This window comes from Malania oleifera, chromosome 4, assembly GCF_029873635.1.
Source record: "Malania oleifera isolate guangnan ecotype guangnan chromosome 4, ASM2987363v1, whole genome shotgun sequence".
In the NCBI taxonomy this organism is placed as follows: Eukaryota; Viridiplantae; Streptophyta; class Magnoliopsida; order Santalales; family Ximeniaceae; genus Malania; species Malania oleifera.
In genome coordinates, this window is record NC_080420.1 from 60,681,066 (window position 1) to 60,707,392 (window position 26,327).

General features: G+C 36.7%; 1 protein-coding gene across 1 annotated transcript; it reads right to left on the reverse strand.

Annotated features, from left to right (window-relative positions):
- Positions 1-1,351: 1,351 nt before the first annotated feature.
- Positions 1,352-24,845, reverse strand: LOC131154348 (zinc finger protein 4-like). Its single transcript, XM_058107051.1, has 3 exons — positions 24,418-24,845; positions 24,123-24,207; positions 1,352-2,470 (listed from the first exon to the last, which is right to left on the reverse strand). The coding sequence occupies exon 3, from the start codon at positions 2,403-2,405 to the stop codon at positions 1,665-1,667; it is 741 nt and encodes a 246-aa protein (XP_057963034.1). The 5' UTR covers positions 2,406-2,470; positions 24,123-24,207; positions 24,418-24,845; the 3' UTR covers positions 1,352-1,664.
- Positions 24,846-26,327: the final 1,482 nt, after the last annotated feature.

Below are 26,327 nucleotides of genomic sequence, written 5' to 3' on the forward strand. Positions count from 1 at the left end.
ATTGTTGCCTAGTATTTTGATAAACTTTAAAAAGAGAACAGATAGAGGTAAATGTGTATTTGCTTATGAGTTCAGGATAACCCATGTAACCAACCAACCGTGGAAAAAATGGATATGGGCATTTAGGAATACTCGCGTAAGATAACTTTTATTTTTTATTTTTAGATAATTATACAAATGCCACCTTATTCTTCACTTCTTTTTCTTTTTTTTGAAGTTTTATGTAAGAATTTAGAGAATGGTAAGAAAAGACATTTTTTTAGCTTTCAATAAAAAAAAAAAAATAATAATAATAATAATTTGATGTTTTTGTAATTGTTTAAAAATTTTAAAAATAAAAAATAAAAATATTTTGTGCAAGCTGAACCTTAATTTTTAAGATTAGTGACTTAGATTTGGAAATATTGTTTAGATTTATTTATTTTTTGTGATAATGGGTCGCTGAATTTTGTGAGCTAGTACTAGAGAAAATGCTCAATGTTTACAAATCTACCATAAATTCAAGCTTCTCAATAAATTTCGCATTATAGAACGAACACCCCAGACACGTTAATAAGAATCGTCATTACATTGTATCATTTGATTATTTAGCACGATCCATTCGTCCCACTAATAAACATATATGGATAATTTGTATTGTTAGTTTGAAGTGTGTACCTCAAGAAATGTGGAAATGAAGGGAATAATTCTCCATTTTGTAAATTACTTGGGCCATTCATTACAACAATAAAAAAAATTATTTTTTATTTTTTTTAATGTTACTGAATGTTTTTTCATTTCATTTCATTTCTTCTTTATAGTATGTATACTAACCTCCCTTGAGGTTTGAAAAAAAAAAACTTAACCGTTAGAATTGGAATTATAATTCCCACCAATACGAAATTCTCGTCAATGATATTCCTATGGACTCAACATCAGGTCGTGGCAAGGTCTCCATTACAGGGCGGCACTAACAGCGAGTAGGAAAAGTAAGAAACATGGGTCTTCCCGTAAAATTTAAGAATAGCTCTTTATATATATTATTGACCAAACACATTTTATACTTTCTTCTACAAGCGTTTAAAATTGTGTATTATAATCATTTTATTTTTTAAAATAAATATTTTATAAAACTTTACATTTGAATTTAAATGAATTTGAACAAATTATAATATAATTTTATATTATTTCTTATTCAAATTTAATAAAAAATCACTCCAAACAGAAAAGTATAATTTAAATTCTTCAATTTCTTTGATGCAGTTGAGGTAAACAACATTTTCTCCTGCCTTTAGACGAGTTGCTTTCAACAATCCAACACTTTAAAAAACAAAAAATACATACTATGATAAAAATTACAGCAACATCCCCATACTTAATAGAGAAATATATTTTAATCTAAAAATTGAAAATTCTTCCACACAGAAATCATGATGTTGAAGATTAAAGTACAAAAAAAGGGGTATGCAAATGGAATTACCAAATTCAACAGAATCAAATTTATCCATCCCTATAATCTAAAGGGGCAGTAGTGACAAGGACAAAACGCGTAATGGGAAATAGAAATTCAAAAGCTCACACCCATTGCCAATGCATATCCCACTGTACAAAGAGAACAGCGTCAGATGTGAGTCAAAAGAAAATGAAATGGAACCTCAATGAAAAAAGGGGTGAAAAAAAAACACTCAAAGTTTTAGGGAGAGATCAGGTGAAGTTGAATCTGTCCTTGGCGGGGGAACCATTGCTAAAAAGTTAACATTTGAACTTGGAGTCGGTTCCAAACTCAGATTACCCCTGCCTTCCCCACTTACCTGCCGAAAACTACCAGGCCAAAACAGCTCTGCTTCATCTTCGGCAAACACTGGCAATCCAAAATGGCCGTGTTCAAACCTAGCAGCAGGAGGCAGCCTATCTTGGTGCACAATTTGTGGGTGCACTGAGGCATGAGTTTGGATCCCAAGGGACCTGAATGCAGCAGACCCGTGAAGGGGGAGGGATGCCAAGCTGGTATACCTATCGGAAAACATTCCCATGCGCATGGCACGCTTCGCCAGTGTTCTCTCCCTCTTATGTGCATTCTGGTGGCCTCCCAGTGCCTGTGAGCTGTGGAACTTGCGCCGACAGTAGTTGCAGGAGAAAACACGAGGAACAGTTGCTGCTGCAGAATTCGCAGCTGCTTCGCTGCTGGTCTCCCCACTGCCCTTCACTTGAGCATCAGTGGGGTTGAAGTTGAGTGTTAGGTCAAGAGAAACAGGGGCTAGATCCGCTTGAAGGTTTAATAGGTTTGTGAGGCAGGAAGAAGCTGCGTTGCTGTCCTGTGGCGGATCGAGTGATGGTGATGCTTCCTGGATGGATATGTTGGAAGCTACTTGGCTGCTCACATCTGACTCATTTTCAGATTCTGGGGTGGAGTTTGGTGGTCTCATGTTTGGAAAGGTCAACAATGGAAATGATTGATCCAGTTGTTGACACTGGTTATCTAGCTCTTTGCCTGCATGAATAACAGAACAAATTATTGAACAGTCTTATAAGGGAGAGTTTCTATTTGAAGTGTGTATGGGCATGCATGAGAGAGAAGTATCTAGAAGCTTCTATGAGAAGATTAAACAATTATAAACACCCATGTTTATAAAAGAAAGAAAATATTAAGGTTCAACATGCAACAGGGTGGGAATCATGATTCATGTCAAAAGTATATGTCCATTCCAGTTTGGCAAATGTTCGAGAAGAAGCAAAATATCAAGGTACATCATGCAACAGGGTGGGAATCATGATGCATTTCAAACAAGGGATATGTCCATTTCAGTTTGCCACATGTTACAAAAAATATGTGCAAAGTCGTCCATTTTCTCATAATCTAATCACAACGCACCTCTGCTCTATTGCACATTTTTGCCTAGTGTAAAAGGAATCCATTTTCTCATAATAATGATCAAATGAATCATGCAGGAAAGGCTAAGGAAAAATTTCATTATGGTCACCACACTTTTTTGACTCTTGAATACAAATTTGAGTAGTAAACAAAATCATCGACAGATGCTGCCCACTACACCTATCAGATGCATAAATGGACATGAACACAATGCCACATCTCTTTGTCTGGAATCTAACGTTTATATGTGCAACAACTTGTAATCATGTTGAGCGCATACTTGCACGCTTATGCCCAAACAAAAACACCAACTACCCTAAAAGTCAAAGGGATATCAATCAGCTAGTTAGGTGAGTAGATGTTCCTAAACAGTTTACTTTAGGACATGCACCTTCTAATGGTAGATCATTATTCTTCAGACTGGATGCCTGCTTGCAATTTACTCATCTAGAAAGAGTGTCCAATGAAAATTTTCTCTGCCGAAAATTAGACTCGTCAGCAAGCCAGAACTAGTGCTTAGTTCAACCTTTCATTCCACATCATTCAATCACAAACAACAAGCTATCTGTTTGAAATGAATATTCTCAGAAGAAAGATTGTCACTTTCCATCCCATGATTTATAGAATAGGAAAACTAGTTACAGCTAGTTGCCTTTTTCATTAAAATATTCTCATCTTGTATTTATCTCAGTATTAGCTAAACATAGTTTGGAAAGAATGAAGGGATGGATGATTGTTGCTTCTGAATGATTGTTTTGTGTGTTCTGTTGGTCCTAAAGGCTCAATTTATACAGCATGCTTACTTGCATGGATCACATGGTTTAATCTATAGAAAAGTATTTACACATATAGATCACATGTGTTAATTCATACAATATAGGTATATGTGTCACATGGGTAAATTTATACAAGGTAAGGTATATATGGATGCATTTACACACAATTGTATCTTGCTAACAATCCCCTTCAAACTCTAGGACGTAAAGAGACCAACTTGAGTTTGGAAACTAAGTGCTGAAATCGACTAGGATAGGGAGCTTTGATGAAGATGTCAGCTGGCTGTTTAGTTGAGGGAAGACCAGGTAAGGAGTAATGGCACAAGGTGGAGTGTGGTTGCTTGTGGTCGTGGTAGTCCACAAATTTGAGGCCAACGAGGCACACATGGTGCTAGGCAGCCTAGGATTATATCTGAGCATGAAGAGGGGAGCAAGGAACTTTAAGCATATCTGAACCCAAAGAGGTGGGCAAGGACCTAGAAGCATATTTGAGCTCAAAGAAGTGAGCAAGGAGCTAGGAGCATATCTAATCCTAGACAAGTAAGCAAGGAACTATGAGCAAATTTGAGCAAGAGAGGAAAGCAAAAATCTAGGAGCATATCTAATCCTGGAGAGGCAAGTAAGGAGCTAGGAGCAAATTTGAGCAAAAAAGAGGGGAGGAAGGAGCTAGGTCCTGGAGAGGTGAGCAAGGAGCTAGGCAGCCTACAATAACGTGTCAACCCATGTGATAGGAGGTCAACCCATGTGACAGAACATTCCTAATAGTTCTATGCAAGAATGTATTCTAGTCTTTTAGCTGAAATATGCCAAACATAAACCTAATGGTAGTCTATCTCACATTCATTCATGTTCCTTGCGACTCAATAGGCTGGTAGACTTGCACAAACTAGTTGTTCCTTTCTGTATTTTTTAAAATATTTTTTGGAAAAATATTGTGTTATGAATCCTTTCTGAATATTTTCTAGGGCGTCCCCTACGAGTGACGCAGTGCACTTGTACCACCCAAGTGTAACAAAGAGTGGGCAAGGGTAGGCTAGGTCGTTGCCCCGAAGTGTCATGAGCCGACTACTTCACACCTTTGTAAAAGGATTGTGTGGTGCTAGCTAAAATACTCTTGCTTAACTAGCCAACCTATCATTTACTACAATTCATCTACGAAACACTTTCATTATCATTCCATCAAATATCAGCGGAAGCAGTAAGCAATTAGGAAAGCAGTGGCAAGCAAGCAGTAAACATTAAAGCAACGAAATTCATTAACGCCACCTCCATTAACAATGTGTGCTCAGCGAGGGAGGCAAGTACGTTAAACACGTTGACAATAGCTAGTAAGTTTTACAAGATTGATGAACACTCGCCCTCCCCTAAAGAACTTTATATGCAATTCTCACCCTGACACTAGGAAACATCAAAGGACTAAGGAGTCATACTGCCTTATTTGGCATAGGGAGAAACTACTATTAGAAAATAAACCTACATTAGTATTTACATGATGGAAACTCGTCCCAAACGCACAGGCAAGCATAATGTCTTGAACAAGCTCGGCTCGTGACGCTCCCCCACTTATGCGGTCGACATCCTCATAGACTTTGACGCTAGGCACACTTCTACTTTGTCCATGAACGGTTGCACATCTTCCACAGAAATCCAGCTGATTTCTTCATCACCAAGGCCTTTCCACTTCACTGAGAACTCCCGTCACTTCTTCCTTAAGGAAATGGACTCTTTGTCTGTAAGGATATCTTCAACTTCACGTCTGTTAGGTTGCACTATCTTCAACTCTGCTCTATTTGACTGACTTCTGCTCAGAACGTCGGTGTTGGTGTTGAATGGCTTGAGGCAGTTGATGTGAAACACGAGATGCACTTTCATCCATGTCGGAGGGTCGATTCTGTAAGAAGCCTTCCTGACTTTGGCCAAGATGGGGTCTGATCCTTCCTATTTGCGAAGTAGTCTCCTATCTCATCTTCGTAGTGATATGATATGTTCAAGATTGAGCTTAACAAGCACCAAGTCACCTACGTTGAAGTGTTGCAATCTTCTCCCTTGATCTGCCCACTTCTTCATCCGCTTAGAAGCTTTATCCAAGTAGGCTCGGGCAATATTTGCCTTTTGTTTCCATTCTTTGGTGAAGATGTACGCCCTGAGACTCTTTCCTATGCATGGCTCACCCACTGTGTGAGGTAACAAAGACTACTAGCCTGTAACAAGCTCGAAAAGGCTCTTGTTGGTTGTTGAGCTCCTTTGTGTATTCAAATAAAACAGAGCCACAAGAAGTAGTTGTATCCAATTCTTCTGGTTGGCAATGACAAAATGGAGCAAGTACTCTTCTAGTAGCCCTATTGAATCTCTCCGTCTATCCGTCTGTCTGTGGATGGTAACTCGAAGAGATGTCAAGATGTGAACCAAGGATTCTAAAAAAGTTCTATCCAGGAGTTTCTAGTGAATCTTGAGTCTCAGTCACTAACAATATCTTGGGGAACACCCCAAGATTTCACAACATTCGTAAGAATAATTTTGCCATATCCTTTTCTGAATAGTACTTTGTTGCGGCTATGAACGTACCATACTTCGAAATCCTGCATCTCCCACTCTAGGTAGGTTGGTGATGAAGTCTAGTGAGACACTTTCCCATGGTTTGGATGTTATTAGTAGGGGCTCCAACAGCTCTACAATCTTCTTCTGCTCCATCTTGTCTTGTTGGAAAGTGAGACAAGTTTGGGTACAATAAACCACATCATCACGCATGTGCGGCCAATAATACCTTTGCTTCAACAAGGCCAAAGTGCACTGCCATCTTGGATGTCCGGCACACATGGTATCATGACACTCTCTCAATAGTGTCTTCCTCAGACCACCAGTTCGTGGCACAAAGAGCCGACTACCATGGGTCATCAGCAATCCGTCTTCCATCCAGAACAGCCGTGCTTTCCCCTCTTTGGTCAGCTTCATTAGGTTATGCACAACTGGATCTTTGGCTAAGTTCTCTCTGATGCGCTCCCGCATCATCATGGTAACAGTACTCACAGTCAAGTGTGCTACCATCTACAAGACTGCTAGCTTGGCCTTCCTACTCGGTACATCCGTGACTTGGTTCAAGCGCCCCGACTTGTGCTCAAAGGAGAAATCAAATTTTGCCTAAAATTCCTACCATCGGCCTTGCTTGGGTGTCAACTTCGGTTGTGTGAAGAAATGACTAACTCCTGAGTTATCTGTTTTCACCACAAACCTTTACCCAAGTAAGTAATGCCTCCACACGCGAAGACAATGTATCACCGCTAGCATCTCCTTCTGCTCTGCTTCACTAAGCTTATGGCTCTCGTACGCAACAGGATATCCCTCTTGTAACGATACTCCTCCAAAGGCGAAGTCTGATGCATCTGTTTGCACCTCGAAGGGTTTCATGACATCTGGAAGAGCAAATACCAGATCTCTCATCATGGCATCCTTTAAGTCATCAAAGGCTCCCTGGCATTTCTCAGTCCAGTTCCACCCATGACCTTTCTTCAGTAGTTCTGTCATAGGAGCCATTCTTCGCGAATACCCCTCTATGAACCTTACGCAATAATTGGCAAGGCCAAGAAAAAAAACACAACTCCTTCACTGTCATGGGGATCTTCCATTCTTGAATCGCCCTTACCTTCTCCATATCCATCCGGATATGACCTTACTCAATCACATGATTAAGGAATTTGATGCTCTGCTGAGCGAAAGAGCACTTCTCTTTCTTCACATACACACTATTCACCCTCAGCTTGTCGAACAACTTCCGTAGATGCTCTACACCCTGTCGCGGAGGCAAGTTGTGCGACAGCTTATCCGACATCACCTCCTTGTACTCATCCAACACCACTTGGATGGTCGTAGGCACCCGCTCTTGACCTACTTCATCTACCAATGTCTACTCACCCTTTCTTAATCCCTTCTTAAGTTGCACGGATGAAAGGAACTTCCCATCATCTCCTTTTGTTGCAACGGTTTGCACCATGCAAAGGTGATCTCCCATCAGACATAGGGAACCGACAAAAGGCATCAACACTGCCTTCATCCCCCTTAGGAACTTCATTGCCAAAATGACTTGAAAGTCATCCAATGGCACCGCTGTGAAATTTGCATGACCTTCCCACAGTCCAAGCTTCACCATTACTTGCTTGGCTACTCCCAAAGTAGGATGGGCTACAAAATTCACTGCTTTCATGCGTCTTGTATCCTTATCCAAGGATAAGTTGAGTCTCCATGCTTCCGGCTGCGAAACAAAATTATGAATAGCCTCGGTATCCACCATAGCACGGGTACTCTTCCCATTGATTCTCAAGTCCACAAACATCAGTCCTTTTTCTTGTGTGACTTTTGGAGCTTTTGCCTATTTTTCCAATGCGCTCACCAGCCGCATTGAACCGATCCTTGGGGTATCCTCCTCTTCCCCATCGCTTTCCACCACTTGTCCTGAAGTGGAAGCTTGTAAGGCATTGAGTGATCCCTTGTGTGGGCACTAAATAACTCTGTGAGGGCCTCGACACAAGTAGCATGAAATTTTACCCTTTCCATTGGGTTTGTTGAACCCTCGAGACGATGAAGCTTCTTTTGAAGCTAATGCCTTATAGTCGGCTCCCCATTTTTGGGTTTGCCCTTTTTGAAATACTTTCCACTATTTCCCCCTACGCCAAACTCTTTGGACGAAGTGGTAGTATCACTAGCATAGCCAATTAAACATTTCGAGGCAGCTTGTGCAACAAACAAGTCTTGAACTCTTTGCCTATGAAGTTCTGTTCTTACCCACGGTTTCAACTCCTCATGAAAATATAATAGTTTATCCTTTTTCGACGTGTCCCTGATATCCAACATCAAAGCAGAAAACTATTTCACATATTCCTTGATTGACCCAGTATGGTTGAGGTCTCTCAGTTTTTTCTTAGCATTATACTTGGCATTCTCAGGAAAGAATTGAACCTTGAGCTCTCTCTTCAAGTTTTCCCAACAATTCACTACACAACGTCCATTTTCAATTTCATTGTACTTGGTACGCCACCACAGTTTGGCATCACCAACCAAATACATGGTCGCAATATTCACTTTCACCTGTTCTGAGGTCGTCCTTATAGCACGAAAGTATTGCTCCATATCAAACAAGTTCTCCAACTACTTGGCATCACGGGCACTCCCATACGTCTTGGGTTATGGTACCTTGGTCTTGCTAAACCCTGGAGTGTTAAGAGTTTCCCATAGCAAGAACCATCAGATTCATCTTTGCATCCAAATAAGTTATCCGAGATTGCAAAGTTTCCATAGTATAGTGAAAGTCCTCTAACAATTCACCTATCAAACTTGCTTGATGCTTTTGTGATTCCATCACATCATCAACAAGTCCCCTCAGTTGGGCCATCTTTGTGGCCACATTGTTGGTTGTCGTTTCAGCCTGTGCTTCCAGCACACTAATTCTCTCAGCATTGGTTGGTGCCATGGTCATTTACCAAAGCTTTCCTAATCCCACAATGAAAGGCAATTGAATTCACGTAGCATCTAACTGAGCTCTGATACCAGGTGTCACGGGCCGACTATTTCACATCTTTGTGAAAGGACCGTGCGACGCTAGCTAATGCACTCTTGCTCAACTAGCCAACCTATCGTTTACCACAATTCTTCCACAAAACATTTTCATTATCATTCAATCAAATATCAAGGAAGTAGTAAGCAATTATGAAAGCAGTGCCAAGGAAGCAATTTACATTGAAACAACGTAATTCATTAACAACACCTCCATTAACATTGTGTGTTTAGAGAGGGAGGCAAGTAGGCTAAACACATTGACAATAGCTAATGAGTTTTACAAGATTGATGAACACTTACCCTTCCCTAAAGAGCTTTATATGTAATTCTCACCTTGACACTAGGAAACATCAAAGTGACCGATGAGTCATACTACCTTATTTGGCATAGGGAGAAACTACTACCAGAAAATAAACCTACACTAGTATTTATATGATGGAAAATCATCCCAAACGCACGAGACAAGCAGTCATAGGCAAGCATAATGCCTTGAACAAGCTCGGATCATGACGGTAATGCGCCATGTCGGCGCCTGAGTATGGTGTCAAATATGCGAGGGTTCTTGCATCATTCTGGAGTGGGCAGGTAAAAAAGTTAGTTTAGGAAACTAGGATTAGATTAGCAACTTGGAATATAGGGACACTTACGGTTAAAACCATGGAAATTGTGGACACGGTGATTAGAAGAAGAATTAATATAATTTGCCTTCAAGAAACTACGTGGGTGGGGGAGAAAGCTAGAAAAATTGATAAATCAAGATTTAAACCTTGGTACACTGGAAAAGAAAAACACAAGAGTAGGAATTATTATAGACAAAAACTTAAAAGATAGCGTTGTTGATACAAATAGAGTAGGGGATAGAATTATAAAAATCAAGATGGTATCAAGTCAGCTTAGCAGAAATTCTTAAGAGACAATTTTGGGAAGATATGGATAGTATTATACAAGGCATACCTGGGATTGAGAAAATATTTATAGGAGGAGATCTGAATGGACACGTTGGAAGGGATAATAAAAGTTATAAGAGGATACATAGAGGATATGGATATGGAGAAAAAAATGAGCCTGGGGAGATGATCTAAGACTTCGCTATGTCATATGATTTTAGTATAATGCATACTTGCTTTAAGAAGAGAGAAGAAAACTTAATAATCTTTAAAAAGTGGACAAAATAGAAGTCAAATAGATTTTTTTTTTAGCGAGGAGGGTAGATCGTTTATCATGCAAGGATTATAAAATTATTCCAGGTGAAAGCCTAACCACACAACATAGAGTCTTAGTATTAGATATATGTACTAAAAAATGGAAGAAAAAAGATAAAATAAACCAGTGTAAGAGCACTAGGTGGTGGAACCTAAAAGGAGAAACTATAATAAAATTTAAAGGTAAAATGATCAAAGATGGGGATTGGACTATAGAGGATGGGATAAATACAAATACTCTTTGGAGTAGATTAGCTAGCTCTATTAAAAAGATAGCAAAAGAGATTTTAGGTGAATTAAGAGGAAGATTCTCAAATAGCAAAGAAAGTGTGGGATAAAGATGTACAAAAATCCGTAAAGACAAAGAATTTGGTATAAAATGTGGCAAAAATGTAGAAACAGGGATAACTTTGAAAAGTATAAGGAGGCGAGAAAAGATGCAAAAAAGGCTATTCGTGAAGCTAAATACAGATCATTTAATAGATTGTATGTTAAATTAGATACAAAAGAAGGGGAAAGAGATATATTTAAACTTGCTAAAGATAGAGAAAGGAAGAGTAAGGACTTAGGAAATGTAAAATGTATAAAAAGTGAGGATGATATTGTCTTGGTTAAGGATGAAGATTTTAAAGAAATATGGCAAAGTTACTTTAGTGATTAGTTTAATGCAAACCAAATTGAAGGCTTAAACTTAGAATTGTCAAATGAGGAAAAGACTAAAAATATGAAATTTATTCACCAAATTCAAAGTTAACAAAGTTAAGTTTGCACTTAGAAAGATGAAAAATGGGAAAGCTATAGGACCAGATAACATCTCAATTGAAGTTTGGAAATGCTTAGGTGATAATAGAACTATATGGTTAACTAATTTATTTAATACAATTATAAAAACTAAAAAAATGTCAGATGAATGGAGGAAAAACACTTTAATACCTATATACAAAAATAAAGGAGATATTCAAAATTATAATAACTATCGTGAAATTAAACTTATGAGTCATACGATGAAACTATAGGAAATGGTAGTTGAATAAAGATTAAGGTTAGAAACGAAGGTCTCAGAAAATCAATTTGGTTTTATACTAGGGAAATCTACCACAGAAGCTATATATCTTTTAAGAAGATTAATGGAAAAGTTTAGGGTAAAGAAGAGGGACTTGCATATGGTATTTATTGACCTAGAGAAAGCATATGATAGGATACCTAGGGAAGTTCTATGGTGTGTTTTAGGGTAGTAGGTATACTGATGTCATTAAGGATATGCATGATGGAGTAATGACTAGTGTAAGGACTACAAATGGAGAAACTAGAGAATTCCCAATCACCAAAGGTGTACATCAAGGATCTTCTTTGAGCCCTTATCTTTTTGCTTTGGTGATGGACCAACTGACTAAGAGTATTCAAAAGGAGGTTCCATGGTACATGTTATTTGGAGATGATATTGTATTAATTGATAAAACTAAGGATAGAGCAAAGGCTGAGTTAGAATTATGGAGAGAAGCTTTAGAATCTAGAGGCTTTAGAATAAGTAGAAATAAGACATAATATATGAAATGTAGTTTTAGTAATGGTAGGAGGAATATTGAAGAGAAAGTTAAACTTGATGATGAAGAAATAAATAACACTTGTAGATTTTGAGACCTTGGATCTATTATGCAAGCTGAAAGAGAAATTGAAGATTATTTAATGCATAGAGTTAAAGCAGGTTGGGTAAAATGGATAAGTACTTCAAGTGTGCTTTGCGATCGTAGCATACTCTTAAAATTAAAAGGGAAGTTTTATAGGATAGCTATAAGACTAGCAATGCTATATGGATCAGAATGTTGGGCGACGAAGAAACAGAATATCCAAAAAGTAAAAGTTTTCAAAATGAGAATGTTTAGATGGAAGAGTGGAATAACATTGAAAGATAAATTAAGGAATGAACATATTTGTGGTAAGTTAGGTGTAACTCCTATAAAGATAAGATAAGGAAGGGACGACTTAGATGGTATGTACACTTGCAATGTAGGTCACATAGTGCACTAGTGAGAAAGTGTAAGTTAGTTACTATGGAGGGCAGTAGAAGGGGTAGGGATAGACCAAAAATAACTTGGAAGGGGATAGCAAGTAAGGATTTAATATCTTTGAATTTGTCAAAAGAAATGGTCCATGATCGCATAAATTGGTGGAAAAGGATTCATATAGCCGACCCCACCTAGTGGGACTTAAGGCTTGGTTTGTTGTTTGTTGTTTGTTGTTGTTTTTTTTAATGGATGTCACCAAAAAAGAGATCCTTAAGTGCAACAGCCTCTAGCCACAAAATTAGAGACTTTTTACTGGCAAGATTATGGGTAACCTCATTACAGATTCCATCTGAGAAAAACAACACATGAACAAGGAGACTGGTCATGATCTAAATATCCTCCAAAATCAACTCAATAGGACCTCCTTCATTGTTGAGCCCCAAGATCATCATTAGGAGTCATCTCATTGCCTACCACAATAGTGTCAAAACATCCAATATTCTTAGCCAAACTCACAACCTAGCAAGCTGAAGTAGCTTCAGCTGGCAAATGATCCCACAACCTGAACTACTAATTTAAGATTTATATTTTTAAAATGCTCCAAATACTTTATTCCATTTTCAGGACACAATTCAAATGTAAGTTCTCTATGGGATCATATTAAAGCATAGTGAGGAGTTCCTTATAAAGTAACACAATGACAACTACTCTTCTAATATTATCTATCGATTCTTAGCAAATGTTCTAAAGGATGAACTTGTCTAGAACTAGGATGAGAGTGTCTTAGACAAATCATCTAATCCAGATGCATTTATATGCATAATTACCATTAATTTTTATTTTTTTTTCATTTCTAGAAGGTAAGGTTCAAACCATAATTTAAAATGATACCAAGGAACAACAATATAAAGGGCAAAAGACATTGAGCTATCCTAAGATTTGGCAAAAAAATATGGACCTCTCTTAAGGTTTCAAAAATTCACAAAATGTGGACCTCCCTTCAGGTTTCAAAAATTCCATTGGTCTCTCCTGAGGGTTGGCAAAAAAAGACATGGACATCCTTTGATATTTTGGCACAAAGACAAGCCTAGGAAGGAGCATGTTTCCCAAAAATCAAATGTCAAGAGAGGTCCGTGGGATTTCTAAAACCTTAGAGGAGATCTTTGTTTTTTTTTTTATTTTTGGTTAAACCACAGGGTGGTCAGGATTTTTAAAACCTTAGCAATGGTTCATGTCGTTCTGCCAAATTCAAGGGAAGTCAATGTCCTTTGCCCTAATTTAAAATGATGCTAAAAAGTTAGGCTTCACCCACATGTAAGGATCCTTCCTCGGTCTTCCTTCCTTTCAACGGTAAAAACGATGAGGGTAGACTTTTGTTGCAGCAAAATTTGGGATATAGGTATCAACTCTTGGAATTGTATATACTTAGGGTAGGCTATACTTCTTTAAGAATGAGTTGCGCTCATTTATGAATAGAAACATCATGGTTCTTCCAAAAAAAGCAAGAGGACCTAACCCATCATCCTAGATAAATTGATAAAGCTCTAGCACACACGAGTATTTCATAGATAATGCCTTAATCTCATTTTAAGGAGACTTGAAATTGTGAGCCCTACCATTATGGTCTCGTTTGAAACATGGAAAACATCAGGAAAAGGAAAGGAAAATATGAAGAAGCCACATGATCATGTTTGGATTTTGTAAATGTGTAAAATTACCCGTTTCCCCTAGATTGTGCAATTGATTCACATTGAACTCGCATATGCATAATAATAAAATTAATTATTAACTATATTATTTTTGTATTCTCAAAGGAGATCAAGATCAATTGTGTACTTGGGGACTGGAGATAGAGACACATGGCAAGGTCTCTACCAATCTTGGTCTTGGGATGATCTAGAGAGTTTTGACTTTGTGGGCTCGAATCAAGATTTGCTAAAGGGGCCCCTACCCCTTAGCCCTTCCTTAAGCTAGTCAACATTCGTGCATCATTCTTGAAATGCGTTTTATTTCGTTTTTCTGTCATCCTAACCATGTGTCATGACCGAATTTGCTAAAAACTCCATATTTTTTATTAATTCAGATATGACATGTCTATCTATTGTAGGAAGATGACATCTTGCACCATTTTACCTCTCTCTTATAAATGCCTGTTGACTCTATGAGTCAAATCCGATTTTGATAATGACAAATCACTTGGTATTTGATCTGTGTATTGAGTTTGTGAACAGGAACTATATTAAGCATGCACGGAAGGATAACGAGTCATGGAAGTCACAAAGTAAAGCTAACATATCTTGGCAAGATCCATGAAACTCAAAGAGTACGATAATCAAGATGCAAGCGGCAAAGTTCAAGAACATCTTGGGAATGGGTATTTAGAACTCATGTACTCATATTTTCATATGATTTAATTTGAGGCTCAACATAACTTAGAATGATTTTAGGATTCATGCATTTCATGTATATCATTAGGTTTCATGGACTTAGAAATACTTTAAAAATCATGGAAAATATATTTTATAAAAGACCCAAGAAAGAGAGCAAAGCAGATTTTTAAATTAAAAAAGAAAAATTGAGAAAAAGGGGACTTCGGTAACCTGAACTCAACCTCATTCGCTTGAAGAATTTCTTCAGGAGCCTGAAGATTAAGTTCGGTAGCCTGAAGAATTAATGAGAAACACAGCAAGTTGGCCGAGACACTTCGGTCACTTGACCTTGGGACTTCAGGCGCCTGAACTGGCCACTTCAGGAGCCTAAACCTCTCTTTAGGTGCCTGACCTTGTATTTCAAGTTAATTTTCAAAGGTTTAAGGAACTTTGGTCGCCTGGGCTTCAATCTCAGTCGCCTGAACTTGCGGGAAACTTAAAAATTTGATTTTTATTAAAAGAACTCGCAAGCTATTTCTTTGATCCAACGGTTGAGATCAATTCTAAGGGTAAGACACTATATATACTGAATATCTAAACCCTAGAGAAAAAACTAAGACACACAACAAGAGGAGAACATATCTTATTGTAAGAACATAGAGAAACTTGAGCTGATTGTTATACGATTGCCTACACTTCATTCTTCATTCATCTTCTTTGGGCAAATCTACTCCAGAATTTAAAGGGCATTCATTCATTCAACTTTATTTCTTCTTGGTATTGAGGTTTGCTGATTCAAGTTATTTGTTTTTTTTAAGAGCTTCTCATCTCATCACTTACTATTGAATATCTTTAGAAAAGTTTGATCTTGAGTGTGCACATACATATAAAAATTGCTTTTGAAAAGATCATTACTTGAGAAAGTTTTTTTAGCTATTGGTTGATTGATTCTTGATTCAAGAGGATATATATATATTGTTCATAGAGCTTATTAGTGCAAAATCTATTTTTGATTAAGTATTAAGAGGTTGATCTTGAGTGTGCATATATATCTTAAATCACTTTGATAAGATTACCACTTAAAAAGAGGTTTAGCTATTGATTAAATATTTTAGGTTCAAGTGAGTTTTTCCATTCAAAGACTCGATACTTTTAATAGTACAAATCCACTTGATTAGATATCCTTGGAATTCTTAAATACATATAGTGTTGAAGGATATTTTCTGAAATAGGTCACATTGGTTTTTGATCTTTGGATGTCATATTTATATATATATTTGCAGATTGCAAAGGTCGTGTTGTGTTTGAATATTTGAAAGAAAACTTTGTGATTTTGATTGAATTAATATTCAAGACAAAGTTTTTATTAATAAGTTCACGTCAAATATATTTATGCATTTTTGCAAAGTGAACTATGAACCCTAAATTTCTTCAAAGCGTTTTAAATATTACTTGGGAGTTTTGGTTAAGGAGAGATTTGTGTGTTGAAGCATATCATACATAAACGATTGTATCGTTTTCATACATTCTGAGTTTCAAGTTATATCATATATTAATGTATTAGGAATTTAAATTGTACTCACAAGCTTTTTTGTTGGAAGCAATTTTTGAGTGTTTCAGATTTCATTGTATTCACGGTTCGGCTTGTGAACTAGGGTTTGAGGAGAGAGCTGTATCTCTTGTAAGCAGCGGGTGAGGAGGAAATTGTACCTCTTGTAAGCAGCGGATTGTAAGGGAAGTTCCATCCCAATTTAAGGAGCAGGGATTTAGTGAAATCCTTGAGTGGTTGCTCAAGGCGAAGACGTAGGCCAAGTTAGCTGAACCTCATAAAAACCGTGTTTGTTTTCTCTCTTCCCTTTACTCTTTACTTTCAGCACTGCATTTAAATTGTTTATATTGCATGTATAGGTTTGATAGCATTGCACATAATTAATTGAGTAATAAGAACTCATTGGTAAATATATAAGAAGGGATTAAGTGGTAAATAAGTGTCAAAGAATTTTTAAATACCCAATTCACCCCCCCCTCTTGGGATTACACCTGATTCAACAATACCTATGATTATTCTTCAACCATTTTAACCCTCACTATCTCTTTCTAATCCCTCACTTTGAATTACCACTACTTCAATGAATCCCTTGAACTATCATAATACCTTTGCTTGCCAAAATCCAAACTTGAGCTTCTTGGGAATTGCCTAGTTCTCCTCCCTGGGTCCTCTGTAGAACATCCATTACCCATGTGCAACAAAGCCCTAGTCCCCTCTCAAGAACCCTCTTCCATAGTTATCAAGAAAAGTGGGAACTAAAATATAACATATAGTAAATCAATTGAAAAAAATATGTATTTGCATATCGCTAACATTTGATTTTTCTTAATTTCTAATCGTACTTGAATGAATTCATTCTTAAAAGCTTTTAATGCAAAGAGAAAATATAATGGAAAATTAATTTCCTCCTAATTTTATTTTTCTCAAAAAATAAAAATCCTTGATCGAAACTGAAGCCCAAAGCAATCACTACATGCATTGAGGCAACATCGCTAGTAAATTTAAAAATTATCGCCTATGTATCAACTTTGGCATGCATTTAAGCTCCAAATTACACAAAGTCATAATCTACCAATGGTGCTAGTCCTACAGAGCAATCCCTACCTAGATAGAGAATTTGTTTCTTTCTTTAGTTTTGTGATATGGGAAAAATACTGTAAATGATTTTGATGCTCTAGCTATTTCTGATAGGGATTTCATGGAGTAAGGACCAAACTAAAGTTTTGTTCAGGACTTTGGAAAGCATTAAAGATATTGCATGCGTGCTTGTGCCTACATATATGATGAATGTTCTTCAGTTTCAATGCACTAGTTTATTTTGAAGTGTAAGCATGTGATGAAGCATGGCCATCATGGAAAAATGTAGCCTGATTCACAATAAATACATAAAATTGAATATACACAATAAAAATGCAAATCATGCATGTATATGCTCATATTTTCTATATAAAGGGGTACTAATTATATTACAATGCGAGGAAGAGAGTGAAGGGGGTCTTTTCATATAACTTAAGTGGTGGAGAAACCATTTACTATTAGTATCTCCTATTATTTTGCCTAGTTAATGACAACTAAGTACCAATATTTTAAAGAAAAATTTAAATTAATTTTTTTAAAATAATAGGGAAAATAAACACAAAAAAGTTAAAATTACAATATGTGACAACTTTAGTTATTTTAAGAAAACAATAAATATGTTTGGAATTTTGTATTGGATATGAACCTTGAGAGAGAAAAAAAGATAGTGCCCAAATGCGGGTGGGAGGAGGATGAGTTTGTATTGCACTCTAGTAGAACTAAGGTAACACAGTTCAACAGGCCCACAGGAAGCAGCAGAATGCATCAAAATTTATAGATCGCTTCCATTATCCTTCCGGGTTACTGACCCCAGATAGTAGATTCACCATAAATTTATGACAAGTTGATTTCAATCAGCTTCAAAATCCATATCCAGACAGGGAAAGAGACATGCATTTGGATGGTTAGCTTAGTAAAATTAGCACAAGCATATTCAGTAGATTATGTAGGCTATGCCATTGATTAAGATGTCCAATTCAACCCCATTTAAGTCAGCCTCAGCCAGTGTCAGCTCACACTGTGGATTAAACATTAAACATTAAATGTCTTGTGGATTTCTAACCTTAACAACAGCAATTTAATATGTGAACCAGAAAAAAACATCATGTAATCACAAATTACTAACAGAGATGGAATTCAAAAAATGTATGCATTCTTCTCAATTTTCATATCCTCTTCACAACCAAGACACAGCAGATGGTAATATAGATATTATAAGCAGCTTACTTACAAATGCTCAGAAAGCATTAACACCAGCATTATATGGTAAATTTGACAATTCACTTTCTAACCTCAATAAGAAAACTGAACGCTTAAATGATCAATTGTCTTCCACGTGCTCATTGCAATGATCTATTTAGATGCTCAAAGGAATACAATCAAAACTTTGGAACAGTTAAATCTAATATGATACTCTGAACCTCAATGAATATTAATTAAACAAAGGTATTGCACAAAAGATCTCCTCATGAAAGATAAAGTGTTCCTTAGTGCACAAAGCTCTTGTGAATATGGGGTCTGGGGAAGGGGCAGACCATGATGGGTCTATAGTATAGAGCTTAACCTTATATTTTTTGCAAGATGCTGTTTCCACGCCTTGAACCCATGACCTCAAATTCACATGGTGACAATAACATTGTGCCTAGGCTCCACTCATGAAAGATGCATTTCTAAAATAAGATGGTGCTTTGAATTCAATAGAAGTGTTAAAATCAAGGAAAAACTTCTCTATTTATTTCACTATATCATAGTAGGTAATTATATCCAAGAAAAATTCTAATTTGGGACTATACTAATTTTAAGGCTAGAATTAAGGGTGTCCCTTGTATCAGGGGATTTACAATCAAGGCCTTGATACAAGGGATTTACAATCAAGGCTTTTTCCTAGAATCTTTCTAATTAACAACAACTCACGCCAACACTCCCCCTCAAGTTGGTGCATACAGGTCTCGCATGCCCAATTTGTCAAGTGAGTTGTAAAAGATTTTGCTACATACAACCTTTGTGGGTACATATGCCAATTGGTCTTCAGAATTAACAAAAGGAAATCGAATTGTCTTGTCCTCAAGATTCTATTTGATGAAATGTTGGTCCACCTCCACGTGTTTAGTTTGGTCATGTTGGACAGGGTTGTGTGAGATATCAATTGCGCCCTTATTATCACAGAACAAGTCCATCTCACAACTTGGGGCAAAACCTATTTCAGTTATTAGTCTCTTAAGCCAGAGAAGTTCACAAAGACCTTTAGCCATTCCACGAAACTCAACTTCAGCACTTGACAAAGCCACCACATTATGTTTCTTACTTCTCTAAGTTACAAGATTCCTGCCAACAAACATGAAGTGCCCTGAAGTGGATTTTTGATCTGATATATTTCCTGCCTAGTCTGCATCTGTATATCCCTCGACTTTGAGGTGTCTATTTTTTGAGAACATAAGCCCTTTCCCTGGAGATGACTTCAAGTATCGAAGAATTCTAAGCACCACATCCATGTGATCCTCACTTGGACAGCGCATGAATTGACTTACTACACTTACCGCATAAGCAATATCAGGGCGGGTGTTTGATAGATAAATAAGCTTTCCGACTATCCTCTGGTACCTTTCTTTATTTGTCGGCACATGGTCTGGGTATTCTCCCAATTTGTGGTTTTGAACAATTGGTGATTTTGCATGTTTGCATTCCAGTAGTCGCACCTTAGATAGAAAGTCTAGGATATATTTCTGCTAGGAAAGAAATATACCTTCATTTGACCTGGCAACCTCAATTCCCAAAAAGTATTTAAGTGCTCCCAGATTTTTCATTTCGAACTCAGTCGCCAAACGCTCTTGGAGTCTTGATATTTCTTCCTGATCATCTCCTGTAATAATCATGTCATCTACATAAATTATTAGAGTTGTGATCTTACCATGTTGATGCTTTAAGACTAGTGTATGATCTGAGTTGCTCTGTTGATAGCCATATTTCTTCATTGCCAAGCTGAATCACCCGAACCATGCTCTAGGTGATTGTTTCAGGCCATACAATGCTCGTTGTAATTTGCACACCACCACAACTTCAGAAGTTGCTGTGTAACCTGATGGAACATCCATGTAGACCTCCTCCTCCAGATCTCCATGGAGAAAGGCATTTTTTACATCAAACTAGTGCAATGGCCAATCAAGGTTTGCGGCAAGGGATAACAATACTCTAACCGAGTTCAATTTTGCTACCAACGAGAAGGTCTCTTGATAGTCTACACCATATGTCTGGGTGTAACCTTTTGCTACTAGTCATGCTTTGTATCGATCAATCAAACCATCTACTTTGTGCTTAATACACCCCAATCTCTTCTTTCCTTTGGGCAAGGGAACAAGAGTCCAAGTTTTATTTTTCTGCAGTGCCTCCATTTCTTCCTTCACGGCCTGGGTCCATTTAGGCTTTGTCAGGGCTTCATGAATATTGGTGGGAACACTCCCCGAGGAGAGTTCGTGAAAGTAGGGTACATGATCACAGTACAATTTAAGTCTATTGTTATTTGACTAATAGAGGATAACTTATGAGATAGAGAGGGAACCAATAAAGTATTAGATAATGTGAGAGAAGGTGACAAAGTCACCGTGCCAGCCCCGGTGACCGAAGACACGACCCCATTGACATTTACAATGCTTGAGCGTCACGGTGTAGAAGTGTGTGAGAAATCTTTGGGATCGAACATCATGTGATCGGTAGCCCCCAGAGTCAAGTATCCAAATATTACTATCAGCATTTTGACGAGAATTAAATAAAACAGTACCAGAGGTGCCGAGATCTCCAGTATCCTCCATTGAGAAAACCAAAAAACTGGGTAGCAACTAGCAAGTGCAAATAGAACAGTTCTTGGATTTCAAGCTCACCGAAAAAAAAAAAAAAAAACAAAACTGCAAACCTCCAGTCTGTAATGATTCAACTCAAGATTTGATCGGGCGTCCACCAAAATCCTCAGTATGAATCCTCTCCAGAGCTACAAGCAAACATCGGAAAAAAAGAAGAAGTAGCAGGGAACCTTGAAATTGTCGCCATGGGGTATGGCAAGGATGGCTGCGGGAACGATCTGGTCGGTGCCACACTTGGGAGGAATTCAAGGCATACTCACGCATCCACTAGAGATTGAATGCATGGATAATAGAAACAAAGTGTTGACACTACCCTTTTTTATTATTATTCAAAAGCCAGCGTCAAGGGGCTGGTCGACGCCAGCATTGAGAAAATCCCAGAGTTCTTTGCCATGCCGTCGGAGGAAGTATCAAATTTGGGGCCGACCCACCTTTAGATTCCAGTGATAGACCTTACCGGCGCTCACGGAGACGCGTTTTGGTGGAATACAATTGTGGACGAGGTCTGGCGGGCGTCGGAGACGTGGGGGGTTTTTCTAGGTACTGAACCACAGGATGGGGAATGAGGTGTTGCTAGAGATGATTGAAGGAGTTTTCTAGTTCGGATGTCTCGCAAGAGACTTCGGCGTCGTACTAGTTCAACATGAGGATGATCGTAGCTGGCAGACTAAGGGATGATCGCTGCTGGCAAATCACAACTAGTTCAGCGAAGATGATCACAGTGTTTGGGCATGACACTGTCATCGTCGAGAGATGCCCAGAGGCCATAAAGAAAAAAAGAAAAAAAAAATTAATCAGCAGAGGTCTTAAGACCCTGCTCTGATACCATGTTAAAATCAAGGAAAAAATTCTTTGTTTATTTCACTATATCAATTACATGGAATAGTAGGTAATTATATACAAGAAAAATTCTAATTTGGGACTATACTAATTTTAAGGCTAGAATTAAGGATGTCCCTTGTATCAAGGGATTTAAAATCAAGGCCTTGATACAAGGAATTTACAATCAAGACTTTTTCCTAGAATCTTTCTAATTAACAACAACTCACGCCAACAAGAAGGACCTCACCAGCACTACAATAGACTTAATTCTAAACTGATATGTGTTAATTAATTAATGAGAAGACCTTGCTCTATACTAGATAATAGATTTATTAGAAGATCATGAATGGTATCAGCACTGTTCCCTCCCCATACTCTCTCCACATCATTCCATATAAGAAAATTGTTGCTTAAAACTCTCTCCAACCAAAAAAGAATTTTAGAACACAATCCCTTGAAATATAAATAACCACTTAAAGAAAAAAAGGGGGGGTGACTCTTTTCAATCAATTTTCACATGGAAAATTTTCTTTTCAATGATATACTCCCCTGATTGGGAAATTCCTAATCTGCGAGCAGTTCTTGAAATGGAATCTCTCTTTCAATAAAATGTCCCTCTAAGCAGGAAGAATTCTAGTTAGGAATGCACACTTAAAAATAAAGATAACAAGTAAAATGTTTGGACCACTAACGAGAAAAGGAAAGAACAGCCCATGGATATACCACACAGAACTTAATGTACAGGCTCTCATTCTCTCACAGAAGTGTTATTTGTGAAGCTCACCAAAGGATGCCATGAAAAGTGATGTCATAAAAATTAACTTGTGATCTAAGAGCATAAAAAAGTAGGCAATGTTGTATTCATTTTAAGGATAGTAACATTCAAATTTCCTTTCATATAATGTTGCCTATATTACAGACAAATTGGAAAGCTAGTTGATATATCACACAGTTTGAGAGGCATAGCCTTCCATGTTCAATGATTCAACCCCCATTAAATAACAAACAAGACTTCCTATTCAATAGACAAACAAAATATTTCATCCCTAAAATTTGCATATAACCTGAAAACTTAGAAGAAAAAAAAAATGGTCCATAACCAGATTTTGAATAAACAAACTTCATTGAAGATATCTGAATAGGTGTTAAGTATCTAAATGAAAATAAATACATATAGCATAGAATTTTTGTAAAATATAGGGTTTTTGTAAAATATAGGGCAATGTGCTTTTTCAAAGAATTGGATTTCCATATGTTCATATTATATTTCTGAAGAAAAAAAAAAACACTCACAGGATGGCGCCGTTTATTTCAAAATGAAACAATAAACTCAAAACAAAACTCAATTCAGTTGTGAAGTACAGAAAAGCATGCACAGTTGGATGAAGCAACTATAAGTGTGGTCATAATTTTCATCCGCAGCATTACCATAGTGTTCCTTGAAAACAACGCCAATTTCAAATTATTTATTTATTTCTGAGTGGAGAGTGAGATGTACCGATCAAAGCCAAAAAATTTCAAAATCTTGAAAGTTAATAAATTAATATTTGAAAAGCACAAAAATTGAGATGGGTAACTCAATTTGTTAACGTTTGATCGAGGAAAGAACTCCAAAACTTACACGGGAGAATGCTGCTTTAAGGGACTAATCTCAAGCTAGATGTTGGATGAACAGGGTAAAATAAATAAGATAGAGCAGAAGAAACCGCAATGAATCAAATTCAACAGTACCGACAGAGCAAAAACAAAACCAAAAACAACAAAAATAAATAAATAAATAAATACGTAAGTAAAACCCCAACCGCAGAACTAGTTGTAAGAACATATATATGTTCAATAAGAACCAAACTGAAGAAAGTTCTCTAAAATCCAAACCAAACCAGACACAAAATAATAATTATTACAGAAACACAAAAAGAAAACATGAGTAATTAACCGCACAGCATTCATAGTCAGAAGCGAAACCAAAAAGGGACGGCAGAACGAAAAACAAAAGCAAGAAAGCTATTAATCTAATAGAAATTCTATCTTTAAGCCAAAGCTGAGAAAGGCGCTAGGAAAATCCATACTAGGTGTCTTGAAATTGCAGACTATGCTTGAGTGCCGCTCCTCACGATTGCTGTTACTAGAAGACAGGACAGGCTTCTGGGGTACCTAGTTTTTGCCACAGAAGTTGAAAATTAGTGGAAATGAGATTAGTTAGGATAAGAACACAGAAAACCCAGAGAGGGCAAGTCAGGTCTGTCAGAAGAAAAGGAGATGGCACACGAACCACCCCTTGTTGAATTTTGAGCTTCTTCAGAACAAAGTACTGATGAGAGAGAGAGAGAGAGAGAGAGAGAGAGGGTGAGGAGTTCCACTTACTCTCAAGTCTGTAGACGGAGCAAAAGATGAGTAGCAAAGCGCAGTAGTGTCCCATTCTCCTTCCCACTACATAAAGCGTATGCCGATTCTTTTCAATCTTAGCCAACTTCCCTTTTCATATTGACTCCCATAACTCCTCCATCTCTCATGTTATGGGCCACTGCACATACGTAATCTTCAATGACAAGCACACAACAGTGCCACACTACCCTTTCCATACTCCATACCATTCATCCTTCCGTAAATATTTCTGTTTGTTTCTTTTTCCAATTTTCCTTTTAAGACTTCTTATCGAAACGCATTCAATTTCCCATTCTAGTTTTGTTTTTTGGTCTGGTTAATTCCCAGACTCGCCCGGGCACAAAGTCATCACCTGCTGGATGCCACCGCCATCAGGGGAGGTAGGGACCGCCTCCTCCGGAAATCCCAAGGAGGCATTTTGTTCATTAGATTTTTTATTAAATTAATACAATACTTAGGAAAATTTAAAAAGTATATTCATTTAATAGATAGCCTTTTAAAGTCGAGATAAGAAACAATTTAAAGTAGTTGAGTATTTAAAGCCACGTCATGTGCATATCATATAAATTTGCCCTGAAATTTATTGATAGAGTCGACAACGGTGCCCAAAAAATAAAGATAAATAGAAATTTACCTTTACTAAATCAACGACGACGTTGATGAAGAATCTAATATTCTATATAATCAATATATACATACGCTGGAGAGTATATTTGAAACAAAGAAGTGTAACTCGAATTTGTAAACTTCATCAAATTAAAATTTATGGACACCTTGAAGTTTGATGAATATAATACTCCTTCCTTCCTACTAATAAAAAACAAGCAACTAATGAAGAACCCTCCTATTATAGTTTTTTGATAAAAGTAATTTTTCATTAGTTGGTTGTTAATAATCTATTAGACAACAATTAGTTAAACTCAAAGATGGTTGGCAAGAATGATTTGCATCATAATTCATCTTACAAAAAGTCTAAGTGAAATAATGTGTACTCACTAAAATAATTTATTATTAACCATATCAATCCACTAACTAAGACTCATTGTCATCACCAAACAAAAATAGGAAAATTAATTTTTTCATTTAAAAATGTGCATAATTCATTATCATAATAAATTAAAACTCGAGTGCAATGATAATTAGTAAATGCTTGTTTTGAATTTTGGTATTCTTTTTAAATCCTACTTTTTGTTAAAAATCCTAATTAAAAATATGCTAGTTATTGAAAAGTAATATTTTTTTTAATAAAGTTCTATTAAATAATTATCATTGTATCTAAGTTTTAATTTATTATAGTAAGAAATATGCATATTTTCTTAAAGGTATTCTTTCAATGTTAATATTTTTCCATTTCGTATAGTGGTAGCAGTGGATATTACTTGAAGGATTTATGTGTTTGAAAATGAAATATGAACATTTTAGGTAGCTTTAACTATTAAAAAAAACAAACTTAAGATACAATAAGTTTTTTTAAAAGAAAAAGTTATTTTATGAATAATATTTTTTAATATATAGGACAAGTTATTTTGTGAATAATATTTTTAATATTTTAGAGAATATTTATTATTGTACTTGGATATTTATCAATTATGGAAAAGAAATATTTTTTTTTAATTGAATGAAAGGGTAAAAAAAAGGTAATTTATTAGTGATGCAGAATGTTTTTAAAGTTCATTAACTATTAACTAGCAGCCAAATAATAGAAAGTTTCATTTGTCAACGAATTATAGTGTCAATAGGCTCTTTCGTAGTTTTCAAAATCTCATGAGCACTGTTAGAATTGGTATATTCCCAAGAGGGGAGGGGGGTGAATTGGAATTTTAACATTTTCTCCTAGGTTTAACTAATCTAATAATAGCATATTTGCAACTTAGGGTCTTTCTATACAA

Excerpts from the sequence above, each read along its gene's own strand:
- LOC131154348 (XM_058107051.1), bottom strand. The coding sequence starts at position 2,405 with ATGAGACCACCAAACTCCACCCCAGAATCTGAAAATGAGTCAGATGTG.